The sequence below is a fragment of the Patella vulgata genome, chromosome 3 (assembly GCF_932274485.2).
Source record: "Patella vulgata chromosome 3, xgPatVulg1.2, whole genome shotgun sequence".
In the NCBI taxonomy this organism is placed as follows: domain Eukaryota; kingdom Metazoa; phylum Mollusca; class Gastropoda; family Patellidae; genus Patella; species Patella vulgata.
In genome coordinates, this window is record NC_065881.2 from 43,170,654 (window position 1) to 43,187,216 (window position 16,563).

The 16,563-nt window shown below is 31.6% G+C and overlaps 1 protein-coding gene across 3 annotated transcripts in view; it reads right to left on the minus strand.

Moving 5' to 3' along the window:
• LOC126815462 (tudor and KH domain-containing protein) overlaps positions 1-16,563 on the minus strand; it is a 64,033-nt gene that overhangs the window by 23,490 nt on the left and 23,980 nt on the right. The window contains exons 1-9 of one of the 3 annotated variants that reach the window (XM_056099939.1): positions 15,553-15,623; positions 10,571-10,778; positions 9,880-10,022; positions 9,429-9,564; positions 8,751-8,944; positions 7,996-8,168; positions 7,290-7,354; positions 6,799-6,950; positions 6,147-6,245 (exon numbers count right to left, since the gene is read on the minus strand). In XM_056099939.1, coding sequence (XP_055955914.1) covers positions 6,147-6,245; positions 6,799-6,950; positions 7,290-7,354; positions 7,996-8,168; positions 8,751-8,944; positions 9,429-9,564; positions 9,880-10,022; positions 10,571-10,655 — 1,047 coding nt within the window. In that variant the 5' untranslated portion in view covers positions 10,656-10,778; positions 15,553-15,623. Of the gene's footprint in view, positions 1-6,112; positions 6,246-6,798; positions 6,951-7,289; positions 7,355-7,995; positions 8,169-8,750; positions 8,945-9,428; positions 9,565-9,879; positions 10,023-10,570; positions 10,779-11,780; positions 11,853-15,552; positions 15,624-16,563 lie in introns of those variants that run through there. The other 2 variants (XM_056099938.1, XM_050541118.2) reach the window with 2 other exon arrangements.

A 16,563-nucleotide genomic window follows, 5' to 3' on the forward strand; every position in this document is an offset into this window, starting at 1 on the left:
GTCTTTGTGTCCCAAAATGTGTGACGGACAGACGGGCCTGAAATGTTATCTACTGTCTGAACCGTGGTAAATTATAAACAGATTTCTTTGATTATGAACAAACTACTCTACTTTGGTTATTATAAACTTACCTGTGTGTTTGAAATTACCTCCGGTTATATAAAATCCATTGTACAACTATATATGCCAGAGAATAAAAAAGTTTTCTCTTGTAAAATTGAACTCCTCACAAATTTTGACACCGAGAAATACCAAAATGGAAGCTAATTACGTCACTTATTGGGATAGATCATTTCGTATAAGGGGGTCAAAGCAAGGCTTGTCTATCTAACGGTGTTTGGCTCTTTTACGACAATTCAAATTTTGTGTATGAATAAGCTATTGCTCTCAGACCCAGTAATGAGTTTGGGCGTTTATTTTGTTTCTACCTTGTATTAAATATTTGGTTAGAGAGTTCGGTTGGATTATTTCTTTTGATTAACTACATTTTTTGACTTGCCTTGAATCTCACCCTTGAATATTTTTAATATTTCCTGATGAACTTAAGCAGTCCTGTCAATTAACCTGCAGCAATCTGCTGTAGCCTCTGCAAAATTAATAGCCCAGGCCATTGAACTATTGAATAGGTATATAACTTTACTTTTTTTCAAAATAAATGCCAAAAATTATTATCAACAAATCATACCGCACATCGGTTTAATTATCGGCAGATAGTCCCATGTCTTTCTATTTCTCTTTGCATATTATTTCCGGTGTGCAAAAACTGTTCAGAATTTTATAATCGTGCGTCTCGGTAACACAATTAATTTCCGAAATTCCTGGCTTCGTTTTGAAATTCACAAGACAATGTATCCATACGATTGTACTCTCAGTTATAACCTAAATATTTTGAAATCCACGGAGAATGGAATTTTCCGATGGCATTTAGTAGATCGCGATCATGCCTCAGCCAATTAACGCTCTGAATTCTATTACTGTAAAAGGTACCATGCCATATGAGTTAGTGTATGCTACACAGAAGCAATGACAATTGTTAAATTTAGTGCAGCGAAACTTGCACGAGTTTTTCCCACGGTCTGCATAATTAACACACAAAACCCAATAATACACGCAATCTGTGATGCCTCTTCTGAGGAGTGATTTTTTGTTTTATACATTTTTATAAAGACGATAAACGATGTTTACATACATCCCGAACTGTTCTTATTAAGAATGTTTCACTTTCAGTATCTGTCGAATGAACAAAAAAAGTAATTAAGTAATTTAATCAGGAATATTATTGACATGAACAGTCGGCATGTGAATTAAATATTGAAATTATTGAGAAGCGGTGGCCTTTTTTCATAGTTTTTGTGGTAATCATAAACTTTGAAAATGGACTAATAACCACAGAGCATTGGGATTAGACCCCGCCCCGAGTTATGAAATATTATCAATTAAAATTATGAAATAAAGTGTGTTTATTTCTAAATGTTAGTCACAAAAGTTGATATATTCATTTTGAATAAAATTTACTAGACTGACAATCAATTGTTTCCAAATTAATGTCATTGTCTTCAGTTGCTATTTTGTTGCCCAAACTCTACGATCGAAAAGTTTGTGTGCTGTTTTGATTACAACGTGATTGTCAAAATTTGTCAACCTTTACCCCCTTCAACATATTACGATGGTTTAGCTCATCACGTGACATGTGTAAAGTTGTGATGGACACTGTCGAAAATACAAGCAAAAACATTGACTTTTCAAGAGAAAACTTTTTTTTTCGTTGTGATAGTGATATTTAATTGTGTAATGGATTTTATTCAACCTGAGGTGATTTCAAACACATAGGCAAGTTTTTAATAACAATTATTCAGTAGTTTGTTCACAATCGAAGAAATCCATTTATAATTAACCACGGTTCAGACGGTAAATTATTAAATTAGACATTAATTATCCAGACCATAATCAACTCTTGATGCCATGGTAAGCCTGCGATATTTAGTGGATACATTTCATTTTGTGATGGATAATTTAACGTAAAAATGGATAATCGAGACTTTGTTTATTATAATACCAACGTTAGTAATGATGATCGAGGCTAGCCTAAAATTGAATTGCTAATATCCAGTTCAGAGTGAAGCAATTTGACTGAAATTTTTGACATATTCTGTTTTCATTATCTATATTTTAATTATCATAACGAGAACTGTCAGCTCTTTATCTAATCTTACCTAATGCTCCTTTAATCAAAATCGAAGAAAAATTTAGATCTCTACCATCAGGGGCAATGGATATAAACATATAAGTGTCATAAACATAGGATAACCAGCGGTTGCCAGGCAAGATACTCCCACATTTTGCAAGAGATGGATAGAGAACAAGCTAAAAACAAAAGCGATTTTTCATACAATCCGGGGTCATAATCCAGAAAGTTATGATCTAAAATCCGTAAATATCGAAAGGGACCGAGATCTTTGGGATATAAAAATATATTTTAAGTTTAAAAAAAAACAGATAAAAATTGTGACCTCTAGAAGGTCCACAACCTTCATATTATATACTTTTACACAATTTGTGTACAGAGAGCGGCCATTTTGTCTGGCAGTTTCATTTTGATTTTCTCAAAATTCGAATTCAACCTTCATTAAAGTGGAATGGTGATATATTTAAATGGTTTTTAAAATCAGGATAAAATTTGTGACCTCGAGAGAATCCAAAAGCTAAAAAAACATGTTTTTTCGTAGAATCAGGGGTCATAATCCAGGAAGTTACAGTCTTGATATGCGCAGAGGAACCAAGATCTTTGGGTTATAAACATAAATTTCAAGTATCATCAAAATCAGATAAAAATTGTGACTTCTAGAAGGTCCACAACCTTGGTATTTGCGTACGAGGAGCGGCCATTTTCTCTGACAGTTTTGGTCTGATTTTCACGAAAATCGAACTCAACTGATATTACTGCGTAATGGTAATATATTCAAGCGTTTTTTAAATCGAACAATAATTGTGACCTCTAGAGGGACCAGAAACTAAAAACGTGATTTTTCGTACAATCAGGGGCCGTAATTCAAGAAGTTACAATCAAATTCAAAGTTATCATGTTCCAAAGCATTGACAAATCAAATTGCTTATCTGAGTAAAAAATAATCATCACCCAATATAACCTAATGAACTTTGAACAATCTACTTCAATTAGAAACATTCCAAAAGGTGTAATAGACAGACAGACAGCCTGTTGCTTAGTATAAAATGTTATTAATCAAATATATACAGAACATGAGCTTAACAGAATATGGTCACACAACCCATGAAAACATTTGAAATTTATAAAATTTGTTACTCTAATAACTATACTTCTTGATATGAATGAAATACACAAGGGAAACAGAAGTCCAAATTTATATTATTTCGCAATGGCATTTATCTTTCACTCAACAGAGTTGTAATTCCGGAAGAAAAAACCCAAAGCTGAAAATAACAAAAAATTATTAACATTGAGAAAAAATTGGGAGATTGTGAAAAAAAACAAATGTCCAATATTCTGACTGAAACCTCAATGATTACCAGGTAGATTTAATTTTGAACTGCCATTATCATTTTCTTTGTCCATTGAGACTCGTGTATATATTAAATATCTCTATGGAAATTGTTTTCCTTTAATATTATTTCACTCATTACATTGTACTTTTATAATAAACTATATCTATACACTCACACATCAAATATACTTAGTCCATTCAGATGATGCAACTAAGTTCAACAACAACATGCAACTAGGACTTGACAAAAAAATATATTTACATAGATTATAAAAGTAAAGTGATATTACTTGTAAATGCATTTACAAATGTTACCATATTTAAACAAACTGCTAAAATACTTAAGGCCCATTTTAAAATGTGTCTGAATTTCTCAGGTAATCATATGCAAATATAATGACTAACAATTCTGAACAAATCAGTGCCAGAATTATTTGAGATTCAAATAAAAAGCTGGCTATATGTGAACCTTCAAAATAATGTTGTTATATACAGCACCTGGAGGTATAATTTGGACTTTTGACATTAAATCTAAGAACCTTATGAAAATGGCCACAAAGTCAAGTAATAGCACTATTGTATCTTTTATGGGACATTTGAGATTCAAAACTATCCATTTTTTTTGAAAATATGTTTACCCCACCATTTGGTCTTGCAAAAACAGTGTGCAGCTTTGTACAGCATGCTTTCAAAAAACAAAAGGGATGTGGCACCCACTTCTATATAAATAAAAAAATAACCAACAATTTAAAGATCTCTTTTTCGCATTTAACTCGAAGCAACTATGACGTATTCAAAACTTTGGTTTATATTTTGTACATACATGTACTCTCTTAATGTATATACATGTATATATTTTTCATCACCTTTTTATGTATTTTTCATGAGTAATGTATAATTTACATGCTGCCCAAAAAGAGTGTTTTATATAATAAATATCTTATCTTATCAATTACTGAACAAAAATGTCCAATTCAAACAAAGAACATTCACCAAAATATACTAAATAAATAAAAGTATAATAGGGTTTGACTACATTGCAGCCTGAATCGTTATAACTCATCCCTTCCATAGATTCTTTCATTTAATAATATATGTTATCTCAGGCTCTGTCAATATATACATTATTTAACTACATTGTATTATACTTATAGCATGGTCACTTATGATTTGCATAGAATTACATTATCTTAAACCAAACAAGTCATTTATACCAGTAGTCCAATTTTAAGATAAATCCATTCACTATATTGTCATTAGTCAGTTCAAAATCTGCAGAAGAGCAGCAAATTTCTGATAAGGTTACAAAGGTAAGCACAAAAAATGATCTTTCCTCTAAATGAAAAATAACGCTGACTTGAAATGAAATGGGATTTAACATCCTACTGTCCTGCACCAACCAGGCTAATAAGGATGGGACTTTAAACAGAAAAACACAATTTCTTATTTTATATCTTTATACCATGCCTATATCTTGTAATCTGTTTCATATTTGTAGACTTTATATGTGTATCATTAACTGTTCATTTCAAAACATATTACTGCAAATTCATAATTTTAAAAGATATTCATAAAGAGATTACATAATATAAATCCTAAAAAAAACTTACAACACGTTCATGATTTTCCATTCTAATGTTTCGGACACCATAATAACATATAACTGACCAACTGAAACTAACTACTGTAACAATTCTAGTACATGATACTTTTATACCAGAAAAAGGGTGGATCTAAATACTCTGTCAATAACGGTGTTCAATATATGACATCACTGTTATTTACATAGGTAGATGTATCAGTAGTCATAGAGTAAAGGGATTATTGTTATTTAAAGCTTAACCTTGTTGACTGGACATCCTAAAACTTGTGAATAATTCATATTTGATAAAACTGTTATGTAAAGAATTATTTAGGACCAATGTTATATGCATATTGTTTCCTTCTCTTTTCCAGGTTATCATAGCGTTGGTCAAATACTGTTTATCATGAAATATTCCTAAGATAAACTATTATTAACTGAATTAAAAAAGGTAATGTACATGAACATGTAACATTGTGCTTATATATTTGCTTATTAATCTAAAAAAATTAAAAAAATTATTTATTTCGATTTTAAGATATTGGCTTTATTTCAGATAACCATAGAGTGTGACATGCAACATGAAAAAAAACTATGTACAATGGGTATATGATAAAACTAGTATATAGGGAATATAAAGAACATATGACATGCAATAACTTGTATAATAAATGAAATTGCGACTGTCATTTAAATAACATTAATAGTATTTTGAATAATAAAGTACGGAATGGCCAAAAATGTGCCATATTCTGAAGAATAGCTCTTGAATCAAAGATGCCTGATGAAAGTAAATCAAACTTAATTCATTTGTATATAGCATTAATATATACATTTCTGCTCATTAAGGAGCTGAAATATTTTTCCATAATATATAATGATATAAACTGGATTATATAAGGACTTAAATAAATAGATACCTATTTGGTAGATGTGATGAATAATGAATGACACTAATAATAAATCTAAATGAACACTAAAAATGGCCATGCCAAAGCCATGCACTCACTTCAAACTTAAAGTCAAGCTTCAATCTGTGGTACCTCAAACAGAGAAGAAGCTGTAGCTTCCTCGCCTGCTGTCATCAAATCATCTAAAATACCATGTTTCTTTGACACCATTTCTTCATTTATATCAATATCCTAGAAAACAATTATTTATCTTGATCAACATTTTTTCTGGGCTAATTCCAACTATCAAGGGTTCTTTCACGTTTTTCATCTCCACCAAACGAATAGACATTGTTCCTTGCCAGACTCCTCCGTCCTGCACCACTGAAAAGGGGAAGCCACGCCAGAAAAGCCTGAGGAACATTCTGGGCTTACACCAGGATCAAACCCAAGAACTGAGCGGGTTATAGCACTTGTAAGTGCTGCACACAAGCTAAGCCCCTACCAATTTGAATCTGTTTTTTAGGAACACCTATTTACATTTTGTTTCAGGTATCTTGGGGAAAAAAAAATTTCAAACCAATAATACTTAGTTGCTCTTCTCAAAAACATTTAGTATATTTAGTTTTGAAATTTTAAGCAAAACATTAACTTAAATAGTTATTTACCAAGGTCTAAAAAAATTATGAAATTATGATGCATAGTTCCTGAAATTATAAATATATTCGTTGTTGATCCGTATTGTGCTCACTCTATTATCACAGACCAGCAATGAACTTATCTATTAGAATTATATAAGTTTTACCTCATCACCATTGGTGTCATATAACTGTAAACATGGTATCATACCACTGGCTGTTGATTCGTAAGTGACAGTTTTAGCTATTAATACCTTCCACTGAGCACAATAGGTAATCTCCTCGAAAAAGTCTATTGCGGCCTCACTCCAATTTTCCCCTATAATATAAATAATTTAAAACTTCCATTACAAATATTCATGTATCACATTGTTTTATCAAAAATAACTATATAATATTCTATAATCTGAAAACTTGATATGAAAGGAATTTATTTGTAGGCAAAGTAATATTTCTGGCATGTTTGGTTTCTGATACAGAATTATTGTGTTACCTTAATTTCATTTTACACTTTACAGGATAGCATGTTTGGTTTCTGATACAGAATTATTGTGTTACCTTAATTTCATTTTACACTTTCCAAACAGTACCTAATTAACCCTTGAAGAAAAGACACAGAGATTTGACATATATTTTGTGAGCACTGATATGTACTAACCTGTAGGTTTAATGTTTGCCAATTTACACTCCACAGCCTGGAATTTCAGGCTAAGAAAATCAGGTCTGCAAGACAAAATATTGTTATAATGTAACCCAAATTCACATAAACTGTTTTGTTAAACTCAAAGAGGTCATTATTTTTTCTTCTCATTAAAGTTTCTCAATCTGATTAAAACACAGATCCTATTTCGTTTTTATAGTTCAAAATTTCCTTTTACTTGTCTTTACTACACTAGGATCTGGAAGAGTTGTTATCTTTGAAGTGTTCTGAATGGTGTGAGGTATTAGCCAATGAAACGGTCTGTTATGGCGAGCTTTTAGGCGTGTTTTGCACGGAACTGTGGGTAATCCAATAGTAACATCAATGCTGATTGGTTAATCAAATGTCTGACATTAAAGGGTCAAAAGCCGCTCATATGACCTCTGACGTGACCTATCGCAACAACCGGTCAGATCTTCATGTAGATCTGTATTTTAATCAGATTGTAAAGTCTCTGTAATACATACAGCTATGTCATTTGCATTTTTGGACCGATATTAATGTTAGAGATTCAACTTTTTTAATATTGTAGATTGCGAGGAATTACCCAATCTTTTAACTGATGTTCAGAGACTTTATAATCTTTTATATACTGTATTATGTCATCTGCTTTATTTTGAGAGGGACTTTTTTTAATCACATAAAAGATTTAACATATGCATACCTGAGTTGACGAATTTGGTTTCTCCACACAAATTCACTGTCGCCAAAATCTACAAAGTATAGGTCTACTTTATCTTCATGTATACCTATAACCTTGGCTCTGTACCAAGCATTATCACTTTCAAATGGTGCAGCAACCATATCACCAATGGAAATATCAGAAATGGAATAAGACTAAAAAAGTTAAAGTAAAGATTTATCAGCCTTAATTCAAACAAGCATTCAAAAATTAATCTTTATTAAAAAAATTTGCTTGCAAGCAGGGTTTCTTTGGCAGTGAGAGGAAGTTGGAGATGGCGGTGAAAACACACAGCTCTAGGCAAGCTATCACTAGATTTTATGAGGAAAACCTAATAGAGTGGTTGCAAGGGCAGCCAGGGATCGAATTTGATGGACGCAAACTGCGTGTTGATATTGTAGACTGCATGTTACAAAATATGTCACATGAAAAAAAATGTGTGTAACATTTTTTCGCTTATTGTTACTGAATAACATGATTATTCAAGAAAAACAATACACACATATCATAATTGACCTTTTTTTAGTGTTTGACCATCTGTCCTTTTATTCCATCAAACAAATTCCGACATCAGTCAAAAATATACGTTATTGGCAAATGCTGAATGGCTTTCACGCGACACAAACAGTTTTAATAGTAAAAAATCATGTACCGCGATATATCGCAGTTTTAATTTTTCTGGATGATATTTAACATATATATATTCTATTAGTCATGTAAATTTGCTTTTTATTTACCAATTTTGCTTCGTCTGTGGAATAAAATCTGTTCATTTCATCTGTCATACGGTCTAACTGCATTGCTTCTGAACTTAGAATCTGAACCCAGAAATGTCCTGGATGTTCAATAGCAGAAATATAAACTTCCATATAATCTTTCTGTTCTGGCATTACTGCTTTGGTACTCTCCCAAGATTCATCTTTCAACATAGCTAAACAAACCCCAAAATATTATTAATAACTCTGACACATACACAATAAAAAAAATGGCATAAGTACGCAAATATTTTGAAAACTTAACATATAGTACTCACCACATGAATAGAAGGTTTAAACTTATCCTTCTCTAATTAAAGACAAAATACAATAACAAGGAACGCACTATCAACATTTAGCTATAAGTTATTGTGAGTGTCATGAATAAGTCAGGGCATGATCACTATTTCTGATTACACTTTTCATTTGTTGATTTAACTTTGGTGATAGGTTTGAATTTAAACCACTGTGCGTGTCACTCTACTGGTGGCCAGCATATGACCCAGAAAGTGTTTTAAATCCTCTCCATTCTGTTAAAAGTAGAACATTTGATACCACTTCATGATCATTGCAGTTCACTCAAATAACAAATGATTTTTACACTTTTGTATTGTAGATCTTCTAATCTCTACAGAATTGTCTGAGAGTAAATTTCTTTACCTGGTGATATGTGATGTGTGTCATGTTCAGGTGTACGATCTTTCCGATGTGACGTTCGTTGTTCACGATTTGCTTCCATCACAGACTTTTTGGCTCGGAATGCTTCTTCTTCGTGAATTTTCTCATCAATCAGATTCTATAATAAACAAAACAAATCAAATTTTAAAACATTTGATGAAGGTCAAAATGGATAAATTTACACAATTTTGTTTTCTGGCATGGTTAACAACTTTTCAAGAACGAATGTACGAGTCTTTCTAAATAATAATAATATACATGTAAAATCATTAGTAAGGATCTGTCAATGAATGTTGAAACTGTTTTGATATTTTGCTGGCCATGCATATTTCATTGACTAGATACCAATAAAAAAATGATCTCATGATCATAACTGGTGTACTTCGAGCTACATAATTCAAGTTGTTCAAATAAATGTCAAATCTTTCATTACCTTTGCCAGATCAATCTGTTCTCGAGAGCCTGTTATTGTCACTTTTCGGTTACCAACTTTATTATGGTCTTCCGTAGTACGTTCAATGTAGATTTTGGCTTTAGAAATACGTGAAAGTTCACGAACATTTTCTCCTCCACGACCTTGACAATAAGAAAAAGATATCAATACTAGAAAACTATATCTTTGTAATTATTTGTTATTAATTAATTAATTAAATAATCGTTTATCTTTTCTCAACACACTAAGAAATAGAATATCCATTTAAAGCATATTTTGGAGGTGGACGTTAGGATCCATAAACAAAAAATCTAATGAAAAGACCTGTAATGAAAAGAGCAGCCCACTAGATATTTGGAAATAACAACTGGCTAACAAAGAGAAATTAAATTTCACTGATAAACATTCCCCATATTAAATAAAATTAGATCTGTCATAAATAAATAAATAATGAGCTCAATATAAAGCCACATACAAAGTTTCATTAATCCAGATGGATTGTGCCTGTCAAAAATTGTTTCTGACAATGTCATGCAAAATCACAAGAATTTAAACCACATTAAAAAATGTCTTTAAAATAGAGAAAAAATGTAAACTCCAATGCATTGACAAGGGAGAGTAGTTTGGATGTATAGATGAGGGCGACAATCTGGGTATATAAAAACAATTTAGTAAAAATTCTAATCCTTACCTATTATTCTACCCAATGCAACTGCTGGAACCTGAATTTCTTCAGTCAGAATTGCGGGCATGTCAGCAATGATTTTTCGAATCATTAGTTCAGCTTTTTGTGCGGACTCGGAAGTACCGCGTATAATCACTGTTCTATTGTCGTCGGATGACCGACTTAAAGTACTCTCGTCCTTAAAATTAACTCTAGCACCACTTTCCTCTTGTAACTAAAATAGAAATAGAATAAATTAGTCGGTACAATAATATGTTCACCTTGACTTTAACATATGGAGCTCCACCTAAATATCAGAGTATTACGATACCACCTATTGAACTAATAAATACTACTTACACCTCCAATATTATCCCACATGTCTTAACTTTGATATCACATAAAACCATATAATTATCATATTCAATAGAAATTCCACCATTAATGTTAATGTTATAACACTATTGGCACATATAGACATTTATATATCTTTGAATCATGGATAACTTCACTACATTTAATACAGTCCTGGATTAACCATTAAGCAAAATAAGCATGTGCTTATTAAGGCATCAAATGAAGCAGCACCACACAGTTTTTTTCCAGTGCCAGATTAACTATGGTGGAATGGTGCAGCAGAACCAGGGCCCACAAAAAGGGGTCCCACAATAAATGACAAAAAACACATGATGTAGTTATTGTAAACTATTTCAACATAGAAGTAAGTTAGTTTAGTTTTCTTTATTTCAAAATTTATTTTACAGACTAATATTATTTTTATTTTAAATTACATATATACTGTTGTCAAAGAAATCCTTAAATATATAAAACAAATAAAATTCCTTATAAAATTAAAATCTTATCATTAGTTAAACGTGTTGTCATTAGTTAGCTAGAAGTCAATTTGCAAGTGTGTTGTCAGTGTAAAAAAAATGATGAATCTCCATAATCAATAAAGAGTAACCATCATAATCTTTATAAAAATAATAATAATAAAAAAAAAAAAACACATTGAAAATAAACAGTAAACATTCAGAGCAGCAAGCCACTAACTCATTTGAATAAAAAAATCTAAAATGTAATTTCGATTATTTTTTTTTGTTAATAAATAAGTCTTCATAACATAATAGAAATTAATTTTAATTTAAGGTTCAATAAATATCTAATAATTGATTCAATGTCATCTATTAATTGATTCAACTTAAATCTAAAACATGATATTTTTTTCATTACCTACCCCGCCCGTAATTCCGTCCTCATCCATATAACAGCCCTCTAGGCCAGCTAGGGAGTGTAGCCGTCGAAACAATAAGAAATAAGAAATGTGCGCAACTGTGGAAGGGTTGGTTATATAGCCTACTGTAGAAACACATACGTAATCGGCAACCTGATTCCTATACCACCCTATATTCTAAACTTGTTATCACTGCCAGATGTGTTGCCGCTTTCTATACTTCTACATATTACATACAGTTGCCCGGTCCATATACAATTTGATATGAAACCATTATAAATATACATCACTGTGTTAGAAAGTCTCAAGGTAAAAAAAAGTTCTCAACTAGAAGGTTTACATTCAAAACATAAACTAGGAGCTTGTTGAACTTAGAACAAATTACATACAGGATGTACTGAATAACATCTTAACACCAATTACAAGAACCATGATCAGAACTTTTTAAAAAAATAGGTTTTCCTATTTATTAAAGCCTCGAGGTGCCAGAAAGCCTATAATAATTATTCAAGAGCTAAATCTGCCTATTGCAGGCCTTTCTGTTAATTAGACATTTATAAACATGAAAGACCATAATCAACTCCCGATGCCATCGGATGGCTCCAATTTAAAGTAAATTATAACGGTTCAGCCATTTAATGATTTAATTTAAAAATGGAGAAGCTCAGCTAAGCCTCGAATAAACAGCACCGTGGTTAGATAATAAAAAATCAATGCACACATCTTGTCCAAACTACAAACATTGATAAGGTCGCTCAGAAAAAAGTAATTTGAATGAAATTTTCAATATATTCATTTGGATTATCTATTTTTGAACAATTATAGCAAGAACAGCCAGTTCTTTATCTAAATCTTACATATTGTCTCTTTAAATATAACCAAAAAAGGCTGAAATGTGTTCTTTAAGCATGGCGTACATCAACACAGCAACTGGAAGTAACGCAACTGATTGGTTGCAGTTGCATCTATGCGTTCAGCGCACATCAACACTTCGGCAACTGGTTAGTTGCTCAATTCAGCATGTGTACACCATGTGATTTTTTTCAAAATGGCTGCCCATTATCTCATAGAAAAATACCTCAAAATAGACAGTCTCATAATAACAAATTGTTCTTTCAGCTAATTCGCTTGAGGCTGTTTTCATTTGAGTGTCTTGCTCTACATCAATTAACCTGAAATTTTTCAAAAATACTGGTAGGCCTTGGCCTATATATGTAGCCTCTTTGAGAAAACAGTTTTTCTTTCTTTTAATCATAATTAAGTGTATACATAGCAAATACACATAGCGACAAATGCTGATCACGTGACAGTCCACTTGACCTCTTGGTCGTACAAACTTTATACGATCAGTTGCTATTTGCACATAGATTGGCCTTTTTTTTTTTTTTTTAGAGAAACTGAGTACAACTTATTGTCTGAAAAGTAGAACACGAGCAACTACCAGCAACTGGTGGGTTTCCAGTCACAAGCGTGTGTACATCGACACAAAATGGAACTGATCGTATCCTCTCACTTGCTGGCAACTAGTTGTCTGCAGTTGCAAGGGCCGATGTAGATACTGTCTTGACTGAAATGTTCATTGCTAAAATTTTCCAGCATCGATTGTCGTTTACAGATTCACAATCCACCCAATACCTCGATCAAACACATCTTCACAATAACTGATTTAATAATGTATACAAATAATAAAATGATATTAGGACAAATGGGTGTAAGTACGAGTATAACAGCTTTGATCAAAATTAATGTACAGGATTACTCACAGTACTCAGTTCAACTATACCAGCATTCGGTTGAAGTCTTCTTTGCTTTCGGTGATTCTACTGCTTTGAAGTAGTAGTTTGTAGATAACCTTTACAGATGTCTTCTCGGCATTGCCGTAGTAATTCCCAAGTTGGCAGAATTATACAGGATCTTGATGATCATAACTGACAGGGTGAATAATCCTTGAATCGGTAGAATCTGATGTGGTAATAATCCACACCAGTAATCCTAAACTTGGATTACAACAGAGAGATCAAGTCTCTCAAAACAGCACAAAGTAAAACAGAGAGATAATTTCTCTCAAAACAGTACAATAAGTGCAACAGCCCGGAATGACAATAAATCAAGAACACAGACCACGTGGGTCAAATTGAAACTTAAAACAAACGTATTCTGTAAGAAGTGCTAAGAAAGTTCTGCCCTTGGACTTGTCTAGTCCGGCTCATATAGTTTTCAGAAATTCTAGAACTTTCTGGAACATTCTACACAACTTTCCAACTTTTTCCAGAACCCTCCATAACCTTTCAATTATTTCTAAACATTGTTTCCAGAAGTTTCCATGTTTTTTAGAAGTTTCCAAATGACGATTCCAGATTCTTGAAAAGTGTAATCGTCTAAAATGGTATTAAACGATAGATTTCAATGAATTATCATGACCTCATCACATCATGGATAGAAATCAATAATTGTTCAGGCTTTCAAATGTTCATGGATAGAAATGAATAATCTTTCAGGTTTTCAAATGTTTATGGATAGAAATATCGTTTGGGTTTTCAAATTTTCATGGATAGAGTTGAATAATCTTTCAGGCTTTCAAATGTTCATGGATAGAGTTGAATAATCTTTCAGGTTCTCAAATGTTCATGGATAGAAATGAATAATCTTTCAGGCTTTCAAATGTTCATGGATAGAGTTGAATAATCTTTCAGGTCCTCAAATGTTCATGGATAGAAATGAATAAATCTTCAGGTGCTCAAATTTCCATGGATAGAAATGAGTAATCTTTCAGGCTTAAATGTTCATGAAATGAATAATCTTTCATGGATAGAAATGAATAATCTTTCAGGTTCTCAAATGTTCATGGATAGAAAGGAATAATTCTTCAGTGTCAAATTTTCATGGATAAAAACGAGTAATCTTTCAAGATTCAAATGTTCATGGATATAAACGAGTAATCTTTCATTATTTGTAATGTTCATAGATAGAAATGATAAATCTTTCAGGCTTTCAAATGTCATGGATAGAAAGTAATGTTAAATAAATCAAAAGTAATCTGAAATTTAGATGATTGATTGGTTAATATTTTTTGGATCAATACATTTTTTTAAGATTACTTTTTATTGTGTGTGGTCTGAAAGTGGCTTTTAGTCTGGAATATGGTGCTTTAATATGAAACTAACATAAGCATCATTCCAATAATTAATGCTTTCTAGATTAAATAACAAACCATCATCATACATCAATACTTTCAAAATCAATTATTTTAAAGCTGAAATTATTATTTTTCTATTTTCCTTTTTTTGATTTGTAAATATAGACCATATTTGATAATCCACCAAAAACAGAAACAGGTATATGATCCAACAGTATAAAGCAACTCAAAATGTGAATGGACAGATAGGGTTGACCACCACATTGACGCCAATATACTAATAACATGAAAGACAAATAAACCTCACACAAGTTCTAATTTCTGAGAATATATCAGCTCCTTTATTGTGTTTCTATGATGTCAAATGAAATTGGTTAATTCTACAACCTTACGACTATGTGGCCAAATAAACATGATGTTATTACATCTATCTGGGTGGAGATGAAAATTATATAAAATGACATTGAACTTTAAAAATATCTATAAACAGAGCTAAAAATAAACCAAATGACAGATGTTGGTTCTCTTCAAAGACATTTACAAAACATATTGTACACCATTTGGCTTAAAGAGGCATTAATACTTGGAGATCTTCTTGTTCAGGTAAAAACATAATTATTTTGAATATTATGATATTACCGGTAGATGAAATTATCTATTTCTTGTTGAAACTTCAAATACTTCTTTACATCACTGTAGTCTTACATAACAACACTTATCAGCTTTAAAGTTGAACTTAACTTTGGCTGCCAGCCAATTAGTCAAAAAAGAAATTCTTGATACAAGATTTGACAACACAATTTAATCTGTCACATTTATATGAATACATGTTCAAAATTAATGACAAATCCTCTGTTGTGTTATAAAATCTTATTAGCCAGGTGAACTCCTCAAATCAGATGTTGTTTCAAGGTCTCTTGAAGAAAAACATACATGTACCCAATTGCTGCTTGCTCAACAGTCATGGTCTCAACTGTTCTCAAAAAGATATTTTGTACAAAATTTGCAGTGCTAATCAGGAGAAAATATAAGTTGTGCTTTGCATTGTTCTTATGTAATTATAAATATTATGATAAGATGCAAAGTTAAAGATTTTATTTTCCTGCTTATGGAAATAATTATAACCTCTTTTAGACAAACCATTAAAAATTACTGTTTTTGTTTTCTCAATATTGAATATGATGGTTTTATATCAACTTCAGAAAGTAATTGTACTGATCATAGTAAAGTGCAATTCAGGAAATTATTGTATACATTTGAAGAAATTTTTAATAAAGAACAAAGTTACGAAACTGTTGAAGTTGCATACAACCTCAATATGTTAATAACTGTTACATGCCAAAATGATCTATACAAATACGCTTGTATGACTTTTTTTAAATACATGTATGAGATACAGGAAGAATGATTTTATTAGCAATATTTATTGGATTAGACAATTACAGTGTGGGCTTAAATTATTCAAGGCAGAATTTCCTAAAATTTTCCACAGCTGCCAATGGTTTTTTTTTCAAAACAATCTAGGGTCATTTTGCCATTTTTATCAACAACCTAGATTACAACTTCTTAAACCCATTTAACTGAATTCATATTGAGATTTACTAGGAAATGGAACCAAAAATACTTTGAGGGCAAAGTAGACAAAAAAGC